This window comes from Sinocyclocheilus anshuiensis, unplaced genomic scaffold (genome assembly GCF_001515605.1).
Source record: "Sinocyclocheilus anshuiensis isolate Anshui unplaced genomic scaffold, SAMN03320099.WGS_v1.1 scaffold2206, whole genome shotgun sequence".
Lineage (NCBI taxonomy): Eukaryota > Metazoa > Chordata > Actinopteri > Cypriniformes > Cyprinidae > Sinocyclocheilus > Sinocyclocheilus anshuiensis.
In genome coordinates this window covers 323,132-339,168 of record NW_015558552.1, presented here as the reverse complement: position 1 = coordinate 339,168, position 16,037 = coordinate 323,132, and the positions used below count along the sequence as shown (strand labels likewise).

General features: G+C 35.9%; 3 protein-coding genes across 4 annotated transcripts in view; 2 read left to right on the top strand and 1 right to left on the bottom strand.

Annotated features, from left to right (window-relative positions):
- The window catches only part of LOC107679404 (secretogranin-2-like), a 3,284-nt gene extending 2,601 nt beyond the window's left edge, over nt 1–683 (top strand). The window contains exon 3 of the mRNA XM_016474952.1: nt 1–683. Within this exon, the coding sequence (XP_016330438.1) occupies nt 1–134 (134 nt within the window). The 3' untranslated portion in view covers nt 135–683.
- A 3-nt stretch (nt 684–686) lies between these two features.
- LOC107679405 (AP-1 complex subunit sigma-3-like) lies at nt 687–9,771 on the bottom strand. Of its 2 annotated transcripts, none has more exons than XM_016474953.1 (5): nt 9,641–9,771; nt 3,684–3,862; nt 2,648–2,756; nt 2,272–2,409; nt 687–1,639 (listed from the first exon to the last, which is right to left on the bottom strand). In XM_016474953.1, exons 1-5 carry the CDS (start codon nt 9,641–9,643, stop codon nt 1,604–1,606), a joined length of 465 nt encoding a protein of 154 aa, XP_016330439.1. In that variant the 5' UTR covers nt 9,644–9,771; the 3' UTR covers nt 687–1,603. The 2 variants fall into 2 exon arrangements, with proteins under 2 accessions (XP_016330439.1, XP_016330440.1); XM_016474954.1 differs by lacking the exon at nt 9,641–9,771 and adding an exon at nt 9,323–9,434.
- Nucleotides 9,772–11,406: 1,635 nt separating this feature from the next.
- LOC107679389 (dehydrogenase/reductase SDR family member 12-like) overlaps nt 11,407–16,037 on the top strand; it is a 5,322-nt gene continuing 691 nt past the window's right edge. The window contains exons 1-8 of the mRNA XM_016474906.1: nt 11,407–11,524; nt 12,146–12,279; nt 13,121–13,203; nt 13,327–13,422; nt 13,575–13,656; nt 14,057–14,118; nt 14,343–14,447; nt 15,520–15,610. Of these exons, the coding sequence (XP_016330392.1) occupies nt 11,469–11,524; nt 12,146–12,279; nt 13,121–13,203; nt 13,327–13,422; nt 13,575–13,656; nt 14,057–14,118; nt 14,343–14,447; nt 15,520–15,610 (709 nt within the window). The 5' untranslated portion in view covers nt 11,407–11,468. The remainder of the gene's footprint in view (nt 11,525–12,145; nt 12,280–13,120; nt 13,204–13,326; nt 13,423–13,574; nt 13,657–14,056; nt 14,119–14,342; nt 14,448–15,519; nt 15,611–16,037) is intronic.

Sequence of the window (16,037 nt, the reverse complement as noted above, 5' to 3'; positions counted from 1 at the left end):
GGAAAGAGGAGCCCGAGGCGCCCCAAAAGCCACCCACTCAAGATTCAGCACAGGAGACCATAGATCAAACCCCACCTGTGTCTGAAACAGAAGAGGGTAAAGAGTATCACGGGAAAATGGTTGCAGGAATGTGAAGAGCCTAAGCATGTTTTTTTTTTTCCTGCTCCTATTCTGACAAGTCCCACCCCTTGACCTTTTATCTCTTTGATATGGTTGCTATGGCTACATGAACGACTTCTGAACTGTCCAAACTGCAAACTGGTTGTAAGAAGCTCCTACTAGCCAATCCTGCCACAGAAGGGACTTGTCGGAGTATGAACGGGGGAAAAAAAATGCTTACTCGTGGGACATGCCTATATCTCCTCAAAAGTTATTTTTAAAATAGTAAACAGTTTAAAGTGCTTTAGTTTTCATGGAATTCTATATGTAAATATATATGGTATATCAATGTGTGGGAGTTCAAGTGCATTTTATGTCGTTTATGAATTGGTGGTCCTCGAAATGTTTTCTTGTTCCTTTTGTTGGTATCAAGTGAAAGTTCCTGTAGTCATAGGACTCCGCTTGCTGCAATCTTTACAAGCTATTTCATTATCAAACCAATAAAGATGGATGTGATTCTCATTTATAAATCATTTTGTACGTGTTCTAAAGTGTGAGAAGAGAAACATAAATAAAGCATTACCGTATTATTTTTCCTCTCGCTGTATTGTGCTGCCTTATTACATGGAGTTATGCATGATTCAACACAAAAACAGCCATCACTTAAAAAAGAAGAAACATAACATTTATCTGTGCCGGTCTGGATCTTGAAAAAGAAGAAAAAATATCAATCATATATTAATATTTACATCTGATATCATAGAAAAGCTAAGGATTCCCACTTGATGATACAGGACCTAAAACAGTGGCAAGCATAGTCTCATAATAAGAGATATTAATAGAAAACAAATCCATTACAGTGCACAAAAATAAACTGCTGGAAGGTTTTTTAGAAAGCACTGAATGCATTTCATTAGAGAAAATTGCAAACATTTGACAGACTAAATCATATCAAAAAACTATTTTAATAACACAATATCAACAATGTGTGCTCATAAAGCAGCATTACCATTCCTTCAAAAGTGGTTTTTTTTCTTTCTTGAGCTAAATGTCTCCTGAGACATGCAACATGTTTAAAAACATGAAAAGGCACTTCAAATAAGCCAAGGTTTAAGGTTATTGCAAATATGATTATTCTATAAAATGATTTTGGTATAAAAAGTTGAAAATTATCGGTTAAATCTATGGTTGCATGTGTACATGCATGCTGGAGCCATCATAGAAATTCTGCATTACATTTATTTTTATAAGCTGACAAGACATAACCTATTCAAAAACTCAACATGAACCCTGATTCAGTTACATTAAAATTTGAGTTCATTTGATTTTCATACAAGCACAGAGAAGAAAAAAAAACAATAAATAAGAAAAAAAAATATGCAGCCCTCATGAATAAAGTCTATAACTTCTTGCAACGAAAATTGTGTCCTGATTGAAGGACACAACATACACTGCGGAGGCAGGTTTCTTTCCTTTTTGTCACATTGTATCACGTCAGCTGCTGTCAGAAGGCTGGTTTGCTCATGTATTCTTCCATCGTCTGAGGAGAAGAAAACAGGCACATAACTGATTACCCTTTTGTATAATGTTAAGTGATATTTCAGTTTCCCGTTCCGTACAGAGGTGAACTCTCCTTCAGATGTATGGACCCTGCTTATTAGAATGATATTTGGACAACAAATGATTAGATGCCATATGGGTTTTAAAGGAACAATGGACTCAAAAATGACAATTCTGTCATCATTTATTCACCCTCATGTCATTTATACCCCTTATGCTATAGTCCTATGAGCGCTCAATATGCCAGCTTTGAAGGTGTGTAAATGACATTTTTTGGTGAACTGTTTTTTTAATGTGGTCTCATTTTTTTGAGGCATACTAGGAAAACTGGCATTTAGTGGTACTGAGAGCTGCTCTGTAAAACCACACTCTCAGACTGGCCATCCATTAATTTCTCTCTCTCTCTCTCTCTCTCTCTCTCTGTCAAATCAATAATGTTTTATGAAATTGTCAAAACAACAGCAATTTACACAGATGGAAAATAAAAAAAAGTTACATTTTTTCTATTTTTTTTTTAAATTCTATTTCAATACTGTTGAACAAATAAACGTAATTTTCGGTTTAATTTTTCAATTTTATTAACCTGAATGCAGATCAAATTGAGTATCTCACCTCTTGCAGCATATCGGAGGCCTCTATAGACTTCGCAATAGACAGCTTGGACGTCTCCTGAATTTCTCCACCCATCAGAAACTCATCCAGAATGAAATAAGCCTTCTCAAAGTTAAAGATGATGTCCAGCTCACATACCTGTAATATTACAAAGACAGAAATTGGTAAATGAAATAAGAGAGTAAAGAATAAAATAATGTGTTCAAGTGAAAAGTCTATGCAAAAATAAATAAATTAATAACAAAAATGTGATGTATTTAATAAAAGAGACTTAAAGGATAAATGGATATATCAAAAGATATTGTATAGTATCTTTTATCAGATACACCAAATATTTGCTCCAGAGCTAAGAAATTAAGAAACTGAATGTATTTACATTGCCAAAGTATTTGTCGAGTAGCTCCACATAACGGTGCAGAATCTCTAAAGCCAGAAGTTCATTATCCTGGTTCTCCAAAGCACAGCAGAAATACAGACTGGCGTACCTACAAACAAGTGAAAAAACATATAGACGTTTATTTTTATTTATAAAAAATCTGAAAATAGTACACACTATCCTCACAATTGCCATCTACAGGATTTCAGGAACACAAGTGTGAAAACTCACTCTCAGGTTACAGTGCCTGACAGAAGGATTTGATGCAGCATAAAAATCTGAACTGTGACCAAGAATGTAGCCAGGCTCTGAAGCATTAAAGTACAGAAGCACAATTCTCTAAAATACTTCCATTCACACCCTCAAAAACAGAATGGTTCTTCAGTGGTTCTTTGCATTTTATATTCAGACAATTTTATATTCAGGTCATTTTTACTTCCATTCAGGAATGTAACACTTATTTTTCATGATCAAATCAATTCAGAATAAAATAATAAAAAATTTATCAAAATCAAGCAATGTCCTGTTTTACTTGAAATATCACACACTAATATTTCCCATTGTGAGCTTGTGGGTCCATTTTCAGAAACCATTGGGTAATAGGGGGCCATTGTGTAGGAAGCTGCCACTAGGTTTCACCAGAAAACAAGGAGGACTCAGATAGAGGCATGTCGTCAGCTAATGACATCAGTAATGGCAGGAGAACCGGACTGAAGGACAGGACAGGGCAACAAACTCTATATGGACACAGAAACCTTTGCATGTTGTATTTTAATTAGGCCACATAAGATCTTGACTGCTGACTAGGTGTCCGCTTTGCAAGATTTTAGAGACTTCTGCTCACACCTTGTGATGACTAATGACCAAACACGAGAGCCTAGCAGCTGGGCGTTGAATTAATGCTGAATCAAACGCCATCATTTTGTTTGAAATCAGCATGCTCTTTTACAATACATATGTGAGGAGCACATACTGAATATACCCCCAAAATATACTCCTTCAGGACATTCTCCTTTGGCCTGGGTTGAATGCTCACCTCTTATAGACAATCTTCAGATCCTTCCAGTGCAGGAAGTTGCATGTGCGTGGTTTTCGTGCCAACATCATAGTGGTCATGTCCTTCACAATCTTCTTCCTGTCTCTCTCCGGGAGGGGCAGGAACCATTTCTGCAGCCGTAACTTCCCCTGACGGCTGAACAGCAATAGGAAATGCATCTGTCGGAAAAGAGAACTTGCATTTTAATTGGATGGTTCATTCTTTCATCTTTTGGAATGGGTGTGGCCTAGTGGTTAATGATCCAGGTTGGTTATCCAAAGGTTGTAGTAATGAGTTACCAAGATTGTTCCTTTGAGCACACCCATGAGAAAGGTGCTGACAGGGAAAATACAAAGTCACTCTGTATAAGTGTCATTGCTAAATTAAGTTTGAATAATCCTTTACTATTCATTTGAATATTAATGCTGCTTTTTGTATTGGTCTGTATCAAATATAAAACCAAATATAGCTGCAAGCAGCAATCACGGGGCCAAGCACTCCAGAGGCAAATTGAGGAGCTAAGCATGGCATGGAGCATCAGACCAAATGCAACAATGAGTAATAAAAGCAATTTTAGGATGATTGTAATTGAATGTCTTATGACTTTTGACCAACAGGTGGCGCTGTAATCAAATCATTTTGGTGTGTTCTGTGTGAAGTGACAATGGCACACACACATCAGGGCATGGTGCCGAAGATGCATATCGATTTTCGTAATAACAAAGTCTAAGCGTTCTTAAAATATTGCATTTTTTTACAAAATTCAAAATGGCCGACGCCCAAAATGGCTGACATAGAAAAATTTCTCCATTCTCCAATTGCTCCACCGAATCTAAATAGACCAGTTTTGTTATTTTTAGCCAAACCATTCAGAAGTTATAAGCAAAAATATGCATTTTTTATATCTCCTGACCACTAGGGGGTACGGCGCCGAAACACTGCAGGTAGTCTCAGGACATGCTTGTTATAACACACACCAAGTTTGGTTTCAATACGCCAAACCGTTGCGGAGATATGGCCTCACATCCATTTTTATGTGCTTTTCGTAGAATTCCTTCGTGCGTTATTCGAGAACGGTTGGACAAATCAACTTGAATTCCATAACTTTTTGCCAGCATGGTCTGAAGATGATCTGAGCCAATTTTGGTGAGAATCAGACAAACCGTCTAGGACGAGTTCGAAAAAGTAGGTTTTACGAACAATTAAAAATAGCGAAAAAACTAAACCTTGAATTTTGGTGTTCATTCGACTCAGCATGAGCCAAGGATTCAGAGGAAAAAAAATTTTCCTTCTGTGCCTTACGGTTCAAAAGTTATTAGCATAAAGAAATTGAAATTTTGGACAAGTGGTGGCGCTAGAGAGTTAGAGTTAGAGACTCCAAATTTGCTATGGTGACTTTTCTCACTGTCCTCTATCAGTGTGCCAAATTTCACAACTCTCCCGCAAGCGGTTCTATGGGTTGCCATAGACTTTCGGCGGAAGAAGAAGAAGAAGAAAATTGACGCTAACGGATACAATAGGTGCCATTGCACCTTCGGTGCTTGGCCCCTAATTCATAGAAACCTATAACCGTATGCATTCAAAAGGAAAAAATGTCATAAATCTATGTATAAAATACTCTTTATGCAGGGTTTTTCTGCAGATGCTGCTGGCAAGCAGATGGTAGACAGAAATTCTGCAACACTGCAGGTAGACTAAAGTGTTTCACACTAGAGTCAAGGCCAAAATGATTCAAGTGGGCGGACATTCTGTGACTACTCTATAATTTCATAGTGAATATTACAAAGTGTACTGGTTTCCTAAGTATTTATCTCACATCAAACACTTTAAAACTGAATTAAATTTTCCTTTAAATTTACCAGATCACACATGCACCAAGCTGGAAATGACATTTAAACAGCTGTGCTGGAAATATGGTAGTACATTAAAAGTGCTTAGTGCACAAGATCTAGACATGCTGAGCTGTGGTGCTCATGCAAGAAACACAGGTTCATATCTGGCCTGCATTGTGTTCTGATCCCGTTTTCCCCATAATTTCCTGTCCATGTCTTATTGTGTCTGTAACAACAATTGCAAAAAGCCCACAGATAAAATTTTAGGCAACAGGAAATACAAAGAAAGAGACAAGCCACACTTCAGACAGGCTAACCTTTTCACTGTCACACAAACCCAATCAATAGGAGACTCAATATCCGTGAGTCAAAGATTTGCTGTCAACCGCTGGATGGACCTCTGCGTGAATCTTTTCCACACAAGAACTAATCAGCTCAATGCAACGATACAGAGAGCAAAACTTCTGAGAACTCTTCCTAATTTCTCCTCCCCCTCCTCTCAGTTTACATAGAAATCTGGCAATGCTTGAAAAAGCTTTGTCTTCTCATAGACATACGTCACGGCAGGGCAGAGAATATGTGATGCTTTCTTTGTGTCACACAAACTTGCAGTAAGCTGCTTTTTTTCTTATCAGGTCACAGGCCACACCGAAAACTATTAACAGAAACCTGAGTCACATCTCTGAAAAAAAGAGATTAAATACACACACACAGACACACACAGACACACACACACACACACACACACACACACACACACACACACACACACACAAAATGGAACTGGAGTGTTCACTTTTATTGGTGGAAAAGGGCCTTTCATAAGAAAAACTTCACAGAAATGAGTAATGATGAGCAATAAAACAAGAATTCAATGCAGAGACATTCATAACAATTCAAATATTTTTTTAAATGACAGATGTAAAGAAATATTAAAATGTGCAATATAAATCACTATGCAGAATGCAATTCGACTATCTGACCAATGAACAGAAAACACTTAAATATGACTAAATCATTAATTATGCTGTCGAAACTTACACATTTTCTACACAAAATTAGAATAAAAGTGCAAATTATATGTTTTTATTTCCAATATGTTGACTAGATGCCAACTGCTAAATTAAACAGTGTAATGTGGTCATATGACAACAGTGGAGCATATTACTTTTCAAAATGTTTATTAATTGTTGCATTGCATATTGCTTATTGTTATACATAAAAGCAGCTAGTACACAGTATAACTGCATGCAGTACGCTAAAAGTCCATCTCACTTTAATTACCGGTACAATTCACCCGGAGCAACCTGGGGTTAAAGGAAAAATTCATCCAAAAATGAATATGTACTCATCCTCAGGCTATCAAGATGTAGATTAGTTTGTTTCTTCATCATAACAGATTTGGAGAATTTAGCATTATATTCAATGGATCCTCTGCAGTGAATGGGTGCCGTCAGAATGAGAGTCCAAACAGCTGATAAAAATATCACAATAATCCACAAGTAATCCACACCACTCCAGTCCATCAACTGATGTCTTGTGAAATGAAAAGCTGCTTACAATCCATTTTACCTTTACATCGTCACTTCTGGCCAAAATATGAGCCTATAATCCATAACAATGCTTCCTCTAATTACAAAAATCCATCACCTGTTGTAATTAAAATCCAGTGACATATTTGTTTAGAACGGTTTCCACTTGCAAACGGTGCTTGATCTGTGGATATTTTTCTCTCCCGATTCAGATGAGTCGACTTTTCACCAGAGAAAGCAATATTATGGATAGAGGACTAGTATTTTAGCTGAAGTGTTTGAAGTTAAATTTGATGATTTTTTTTATTACAAACAGCTTTTCTGCTTCACAAGACATTCATTGATGGACTAGAGTCGTGTTACTTGTGAATTATTGTGATGTTTTTATAAGCTGTTTGGACTCTCATTCTGGCGGCACCCATTCACTGCAGAGAGGATCTACAGGTGAGCAAGTGATGCAATGCTAAATTTCTCCAAATCTGTTCCGATGAAGAAACAAATACATCTACATCTTGGATGGCCTGAAGGTGAGTACATTTTCAGCTAATTTTCATTTTTGCATGAACCATTTCTTTAAGTACAATGACACAAGAACATGATAATGGTGATGCATTGGTCATTTTTCACAGAACTCAAACCGTCAAGAAGCAACCAGTCCTAAGCTTTATCCTCCTCTAAAGTCAATTGTTATGTTTAACGAGAGAATTAATGAATCTGCTGCAAGCGACTCATTTTGCTCGCAAACACATGCACACAGATGCAAGAACACCAGGTGGGAAAATGGAACCATCAGCTGCTTCGTTGTTATGACCAAATCATGCTGGCAAATAGTTTATTTGCTTCCTCAGTAAATCCTGATGAGGGATGAAAGATGAAAACACAAGGAAAAAACAAGGAAACAGAAGCATGCACTGAGTCGGGTCTACTATTGTGCTCCAGAGGAAAATGATTCTCTGAAGTATTTCTTCAGCGTGGAACACCTATCACACGACTACAGGAAAAGAGAAGAGAAAGGAAACAGTGTGCTACAGCTATTAAGTTACATACAACTTTATCTCTACATTCCAAACTTTCCACACTCCTTACACACACACCTCTCTCCCTCTCTCTCCCACACACAAAGTTTCACTATAGGGGAGGGTTGAAATGAAGCTCTGATTTTCCTCCTGAGCCTGTTCCTGCTTAGATTTCAGTTCTGTGATGCTCTGATTTCATTTTCCTTCTATTGTTGGAGTCAACACAGCTGTGAGCGGCTACAGCACACAGGAGAACATGCTTACAAACACACTCGCTGCAGTTTAAATGAGATTCTGCAGTGTGCTGTTATCTCTTTGAAATTAAAAGGGCCACTTCTTCATCACTTGTAATTACTCAGATGCATACAGACAATATCAGATGAAGCATTTTCAGAGGAGCTGCATGTATTGTATTACTACTCTGGAGAGATTTTGCAAACACTTACCAAATTTCAACAAAACTAATCTAAGAGCTAAACAAAAACGTTTTTATGAACGTATTTTCAAATGTACTTTTCATTCAGCATTTAATTATATTCTTTTAAAATCTATTAACGACTAAAAAGGTGTCAATAATATTAAGAAATAATATAATAATAATATTGTATTAATAAAAATATATTTTATAACATTTTACCCAGTATTAAAAATATGTATTTTTAAATGTATTTATTTTATTCTATTATTTTAAGGGTGTTGATATTATAAATGCATATGTAAGAGCATATTTTATTATTATATAGATTACTGACTGATATTTTAATAGTACACTTAGCAATATATGATATTTTTTACAACATATTTTTCATGTAGTTTGAGTATTAAAGTACAATTTAAATACTTTAACGCTAAATATTATTAACAAATAATATATTACTAAAATATTATTAATCAATATTATCAATATATTACTCAATTAAAAACATATTTAATAATAGCAAATGTTCCTATTTCATTTGTAATATTGTGATTGGTTTGTAAAGAACTCTTTACATATTCCTCTTCATTCTAGCACACATTAACCAGAAGAGCAGCAGTCAAATGTAAAACACACAGTGAGCAACTCCTATTTGAACAAGATAAAGGAGTTTACCTGGCCGCCAAATCAAGTCAGCTAAACTAGGACTTTACACACAACTTGTCTCCACAGTAAAGGTATATATACACAATAAACGTTCTTCTTTTGAGAAAAGGTTCCTAACAACGAACACACGAAGTGTCGAAATCTGACAGTCCGATATCAAGGGAAACGAACCAACCGGTTTATCCAGACAGATGAGATGACTTCACTAAAACGACACCTTTAACTCCCTCAGCATCCGATTAATTTGCTCAGACTTTGAATAAAACAAGTTTAGATTAAATACATCCGCTCTAAATGACACTGCTTTCTTTAATCAGTGATAAACAAGCAGCTCGTGAAGGACGGAAGTTTTAAAGCCCGCAGGTGCGCTCGCATATACTTCCTGACAGGTGCACGAGCACGACCTGTGGAAGAAATGACCTGTCACCCAACACATTTATGATTTAAATGTGTGCTTTTAGGCGAAGTCAAAAGAATATACTGTGTAACTTACCATCTTGAAGTTAGAAATACGGAAGGAATGTTGAAATCCACAAAATTAGTATTCACTTCCCAGCTGGTCAAGGCCGGAGTCATCGCTGCCCTTCACAAACTGTGGGAGAGAGAAAAGCTGCGCATGCGCAGATGCGTAGCTGAGCGCTCGGCCTTGTATTCGCCTCGACTATCTGAGCTCTGATAGGTTGAAGCACTGCACCTGGCTTGAAAAGGGGCGGGGCAACACCCTGCTCACATATTTTCCTGTGCGTTACCTTTAAACGCCTTTTGTAATATGCTGCCTTGACATTTATGAATATAGATATGGCATGAATGAATATATTGTTAAGCAACCCACTTAAGAACACAATTAAGAATACATTAAAACTTTATTTTTTATAAAATAATCATATAATAATAACAATTAAAGTACAGTTTGCTATTATGAATATTAATATCTTGTTAATATTAATATTTTCCCTCAGAAAAATAACTGGCATTAATAATAAATAATTCGTAGTGTTGGGTCCGAGTCCACCTTGTCGAGTCCGAGTCGAGTCCTAGTCCTTAACCAATGGGAGACGATATTTAATGTATTTTTATCTTAATTTTATGTTGTTGCTTTTTATCTTTTATCATAATTTTTTAATCTTTTATTACACATGCCGTGGATTCGTCTGTACTCAGAGAAATGTCTTAGTCCAAGATGTCCGTGTCAAGGGACAATAAACATAAAATTTCTCAAGAGCAATTTTGAAGGAGACACAAATAATACAGCTAAAATTGTACTTGTAAGGATATGTATACACAGAGGAAAGCCTTACTACTATTAGTGCAGCAGAGAGACCGTGCCAAATTAGACAACTTCAAGCTGCTGTGGTGGCGCCGCGACAGCGCTCGTGTCCGTTGTAGACATTACTATCCGTCACAGTGTTGCCAAGTCCGCGGTTTTCCAGTGGAATTAGGCTACTTTATCACTGTTAATGACATTATTGTCATTAATACATTATATTGTATTACTACAATAATGTGTATTTTAGCCCCCAGAACGCGATTTTTACCGGGGGACCCCATCGAAACGCGGATAGTTTGGGCTAGTTTTGAGTAGCAATTGAGGGGTTTTGTTATGAAAACCTGGCAACCCTTACCCTCAAGCAGGTAACGTTATTATTGCTAACATAGCGACTCGTTGAAAAATACATTGGCATTATCTGTATTAAAGAGAAAATAATCCTTTTTTTTTATTTTATGATATTTGTATTTTTTTTATCTTTTATTACACATGACGTGGATTCGTCTGTACTCAGTGCAATTTCTAAGTCCAAAATGTCCGAGTCCGAGTCAAGTTCGAGTCCAAGTTCATTCATAATTGAAGTCCGAGTCCAAGTACCCCAACTCTAAATAATAGTATTCTTTATTCTTCATTTTACACTTTATTCTTCCATGAAACTGTTTTTAGAAAATGAGACTTTAAAAAAAATGTAGGTTGACACTTTTTGGGGAAGTAACTATTTTGCAATTACTAAATATGTTGGGAATAAAAACAATACTAGATTTGTTCCAAAACATTGCAAGTTTTGCAAGCTACAGTGAATCTTGGAGGGTTTTGGCTATTTGGAAGGTCATTTTTGTGCATAAAAGGCTAAATAATGAAAAACACAATCTGTAGGCCTAAAGTTGTGAAACGTGAACACCTGACTACATTTCTTTTGCATGACCCTGTTGGTGTGTAATTGATTATCTGTCATCTGACACTAGAGGGAGCCCTCTGGAGCTACAGTAGTCACATGCATCTGTCAGCTGTCATATCACTGCAGTCCAGTTGAGAAGAAACAACAGTGCTACAAATGTGTCTCTACAGGAACATAGTGTGGTTTATCAAGGGAATGAGGGAGTATACAAGGTAAATGTCTTTTTTTGTATTTCTTACTGAATTCTTCAGTTTATTGTGTTGTTGTGGTCATTGGGCTGCTTTGTTGCTGATAACTGTAGAGTCTGAGAAAGTGTGTTGCACTGTCTTTTGTAATTAGTGTTTTATTGTTTATAATCGCTATGAGATGGTTTTCATTGCTATGATCTTTTAATAATTTTACACAAAATTATTCTGGCCTGAGCATATATTTAGCGGCTGCTCAGAACTGCTACAAAAACACAGTCTTAAATTGTGTTCTCGCAAGCCAAATCTTGTTAGATGTAGTGGTTTCTTGCACAAATGTTGTTTTTGTAGTTCCCCGAGTCATCTCTTCTGACATGCATTCATCCAAGCCCTCAGTTTAAGGTCAGTCATCATTGCATCACAATGGGCCCTATTGAGACCCCTGCCGCTCTCTCAAGTGCCCTGTCATCCTACACAGAAGCTCCTTTGGCCCCTGATCAGGGCTCTTGTCTTAGGACCTCTGTCTCAGATGTCCAGTGGTCACATAACAATTCAAGAATTGTGATAAAAACACACTTTTATGGATAACAGCGCAGCTCATGCTGGTTGTGTTTCTGATTTGATTCATGTGCTGGATGTTGTCAGCAGGTCTGGATTTGAGAATGCCTCTAAGAGCTTTGTAGCAAAGGACCTGGATGTGTCTATGGTGGGCCGTTCCTTCATGATCACCGGAGCCAACAGCGGAATAGGGAAGGCGACAGCCATGGCCATAGCCAAAAAAGGTATGTTTTACAGTCACACAAACACTTTTTTTTGAGGTTACAATATTATTTTCTAACCATAAATCTGTTGTGGTGTTACTATAGTACATTGATGGCAGAAGATGGTACCATGGTACTTTAATACCCTACTTGAACATACATTCACACATAAACGCACATTCTTCTGTGTACTGGTTGTCGTCCGCCCCTCCTCTTCTCATGGGTAACACACATATACATAATTAACAGTTATTGTATACCTCTGCCCATACATTATAAGACATTTCTTGGAAACAAAAATAAATAATAACATACTGTAAGCAATGCGCTACATTCAATACATTATCCCAATAATCCCATTGCATTTCTTTGATATTACACAACAATGAGTTTGTTTATCTGAAGGGATTTAGAGAAATTTAGCTTTACATCACTTGCTCAGCAAAGGATCCTCTGCAGTGAATGGGTGCCGCCAGAATGAGAGTCCAGACAGCTGGTAAAAACATCACAATAATTAAACAATTAAAATCATGTGAAATGAAAAACTGCATGTTTGTAAGAAACAAATCCATCATTAAGGTGTTCTAACGTTAAACTGTCACTTCTGGCCAAAACACAAGTCCATAATCCATAATAAAGCCCATGCAGAACTCATTGTTAATACTAGGGTGTTGTATGGTTGCTTAAGTTTTCTACATATATTCATTTGTATTTGTTCTGAGTGTGCTGCCGTGCAATAATTGCTAATTGCATAGAAGAATTCTGTAAAATCAGTCTTCTCCTCAACAAGCCACATGATTTAACGTTGAAGAATGTGATACCTATATTAATTCATTATGTATTTTTTTCCCTCTTGTCCAAGGTGGCACTGTTCATATTGTCTGCCGAAACAAAGAGCGAGCCGAGAGAGCCAGAGAAGAAATCATCTCAGCGAGTGGAAATAATGTGAGTGTCTCATTTATTGCTTACGATGCTTCAATGTTACACAAAATAAAATTATCAGTGTTTAAAAGGTTTCTGAATGATTTTCTTCCACTGCTTTCACTTTGTGATGTGCATCTATCGTAGGAGGTTTACGTCCACGTGTTGGACCTCTCCGAGTCAAGAAAGGTGTGGGAGTTCGCAGAGGCCTTTAAGAAGGAGCACTCATCGCTCAGTGTTTTGGTATGAGTGTCAGAGAGAGCTCCTTTAGGAGATTCCCATCATACCTCACTATATTAAAGAAAGTACCAGCATTCAGCTGAAGCTTACAGGTGCAGGACAGATGAAGAAATATCCTCTCCTTTAATCTCGTCTTCCACACTTATCCCTCTCAGATCAATAATGCCGGATGTATGGTGAACCAGAGGGAAATGAACTCTGACGGACTGGAGAAAAATTTTGCCACCAATACTCTTGGTAAAACACAACAGTCAGAAATACAGTAAAAACTGTATTATTGTTAAATATTAGTACGATTTTAAATAACTGTTTTCTATTACAGTCATTTATTCCTGTGATGCAAAGCTGAATTTTCAGCATAAATGTTTTGTCTTCAAGATTTTTGATGAATATTACGTTCAAAAGAACAGCATTTATCTAGAAATGGAAACTTTTGTAAGATTATAAATGTCTTTACTGTCACGTTTGATAAATTTAATGCATCTTTGCTGAATAAAATCTTTTTTTTCTTACAAATATCTTACTGACCCCAAAATTGAGTGGTAGTGTATAATATTCTTTTATAGAATAAACATTATGTTATAAAATATAGAATATATGTTGAATTTACTATTTAATCAAATCTTGTCCTCTGCAGGTGTTTATGTTCTGACTAAATGTCTGATCCCACTGCTGGAGAAGAGCAGGGACCCCCGAGTTGTGAGTGAAAAACAACACTGATCTCAATGTCTTGATTTATTAAATACAATTCTGCCCGAGTTTGCATTCTTTCACAATGCATATGTGAAGACATAAACAGTTATTGTGTTTTTGACACAACCTATGATAGATGTGTGATTATATTGTAGTAACAGCTATGTGTGCACATCCACAGAAGTACCTGTTTCTCTCTCATATTGTGCTGCTAATAATGTCTCTGATAGATCACGGTGTCATCGGGAGGGATGCTGGTGCAGAAACTAAACACGGATGACCTGCAGACAGAGAGAGCTCCATTTGATGGTACCATGGTATACGCACAAAACAAGGTGTTTAGAGACAATATTTAGAATTTTTAGAATTAAGAGCATTTTGCCTTGTAATATCATTTTTTTTTTTATTAGTGAATCATTGCTATTTTTATTGCTCATACGTTTCATTTACATTTATTCCTTTATAAGAATTTAGAGTTAGCAGCACCCTAGCAGCCACCCATAAATGTTTAACACAGACAAAACACCACTCACATTTTCTATTTCAAAATAAAAAAAGTCAATATGAAACTTTTAAACTTAAAAATGCAAAATGTATACATTTTGATAATTTATAAATTGTTTTTAAATTAATTTAATATTGTCCCCAAGTATTGATTTGTAGCCTTTCAACTGTAAAAGAGCAACTCCACACATATATTGCAGTTATAGGCAGTATTTTCATTTAAATGAAAAATGGCCTCACATTTTCATTCTTTTAAAACTGTAAAATCTTTTTTACGTCAATATTAAATGTTTAAATGTAAAATTTAGATTTATAAATGATTTGTAAAATTATAAATTACAAAGAAATAATAAAATTAAATAAAAAATTAAATTAAATTAAATTAACAAAAATTACATTTAGTAAGTACTGTGGTAGTCAAAATATTCCAAACTATGGTAATACCTTTTTTTTTTTTTGGCCACTACCAGGGTAGTAATACTATAGTTAATACTAATACTTTACAGTTCTGTGGTAATACATTACAGTACCCTGGTATATAAATATGGTAATCAAACAATGAAATATATCAAAGTACTGTCTGAGACTGTCTTTAGAAAAGTGTTGGCAGACATTTTCTTATCAAATTAATTTACACGGATAACATGAAAAAGATTAGAATTAAATAATTTTATTCATGAAGAGACTAAAAGCCATGAATATTTTGTATTAAATTGAGATGAGCAGGGTTACCTTTCTCTCAGCTGTTGCCAAGCAACAGGTGACACAGAGTGCCAGCAGTGACGTCTCCATTAAACAATATCTGATGCAGTAATGATTATGACCTTTTACTAAACACTCGTTATGTGTCTCTCTCTCGGTGTGTGTGTGTGTGTGTGTGTGTGTGTGTGTCTGTGTCCACAGAGGCAGCAGGTAGTGATGACAGAGGTCTGGGCGAAAGCAAATCCCAAAATTCATTTCTCTGTGATGCACCCTGGGTGGGCCGACACACCAGGTCTTACTCATTTTAATAAGTCAACAAGCAAAATAATGTGCTAATTGTTTACTGGAAGCATGGTTATGCCAGTTTGGCATAATGATTCTGTTTACTTACAGTTTTAAGTTTAATTTTTTTTGTCCATAATTATTGATTTGAAGCCTTTTAGCTGTAAAAGGGCAACTCTAGATTTGTTTGCAGTTTTATTTTAGTTTCATTTAGATACTATTATATAATTAACTTATCCATGTAGATTTCATTAACAGTTTTTATTTATGTTTATTATATTTTAAACCTAAAGTTAGTTGTTTTTATTATTATTATTATTTTAAATATGTCTACATAGTTTTTTAAAAGTGATTTTTATTTCAGTTTTAGTTTTAGTTATTGTAGTACATCAACTTAAACTAAATGAAAATGAGAAATTTTGCCTCGGCAACTAAAA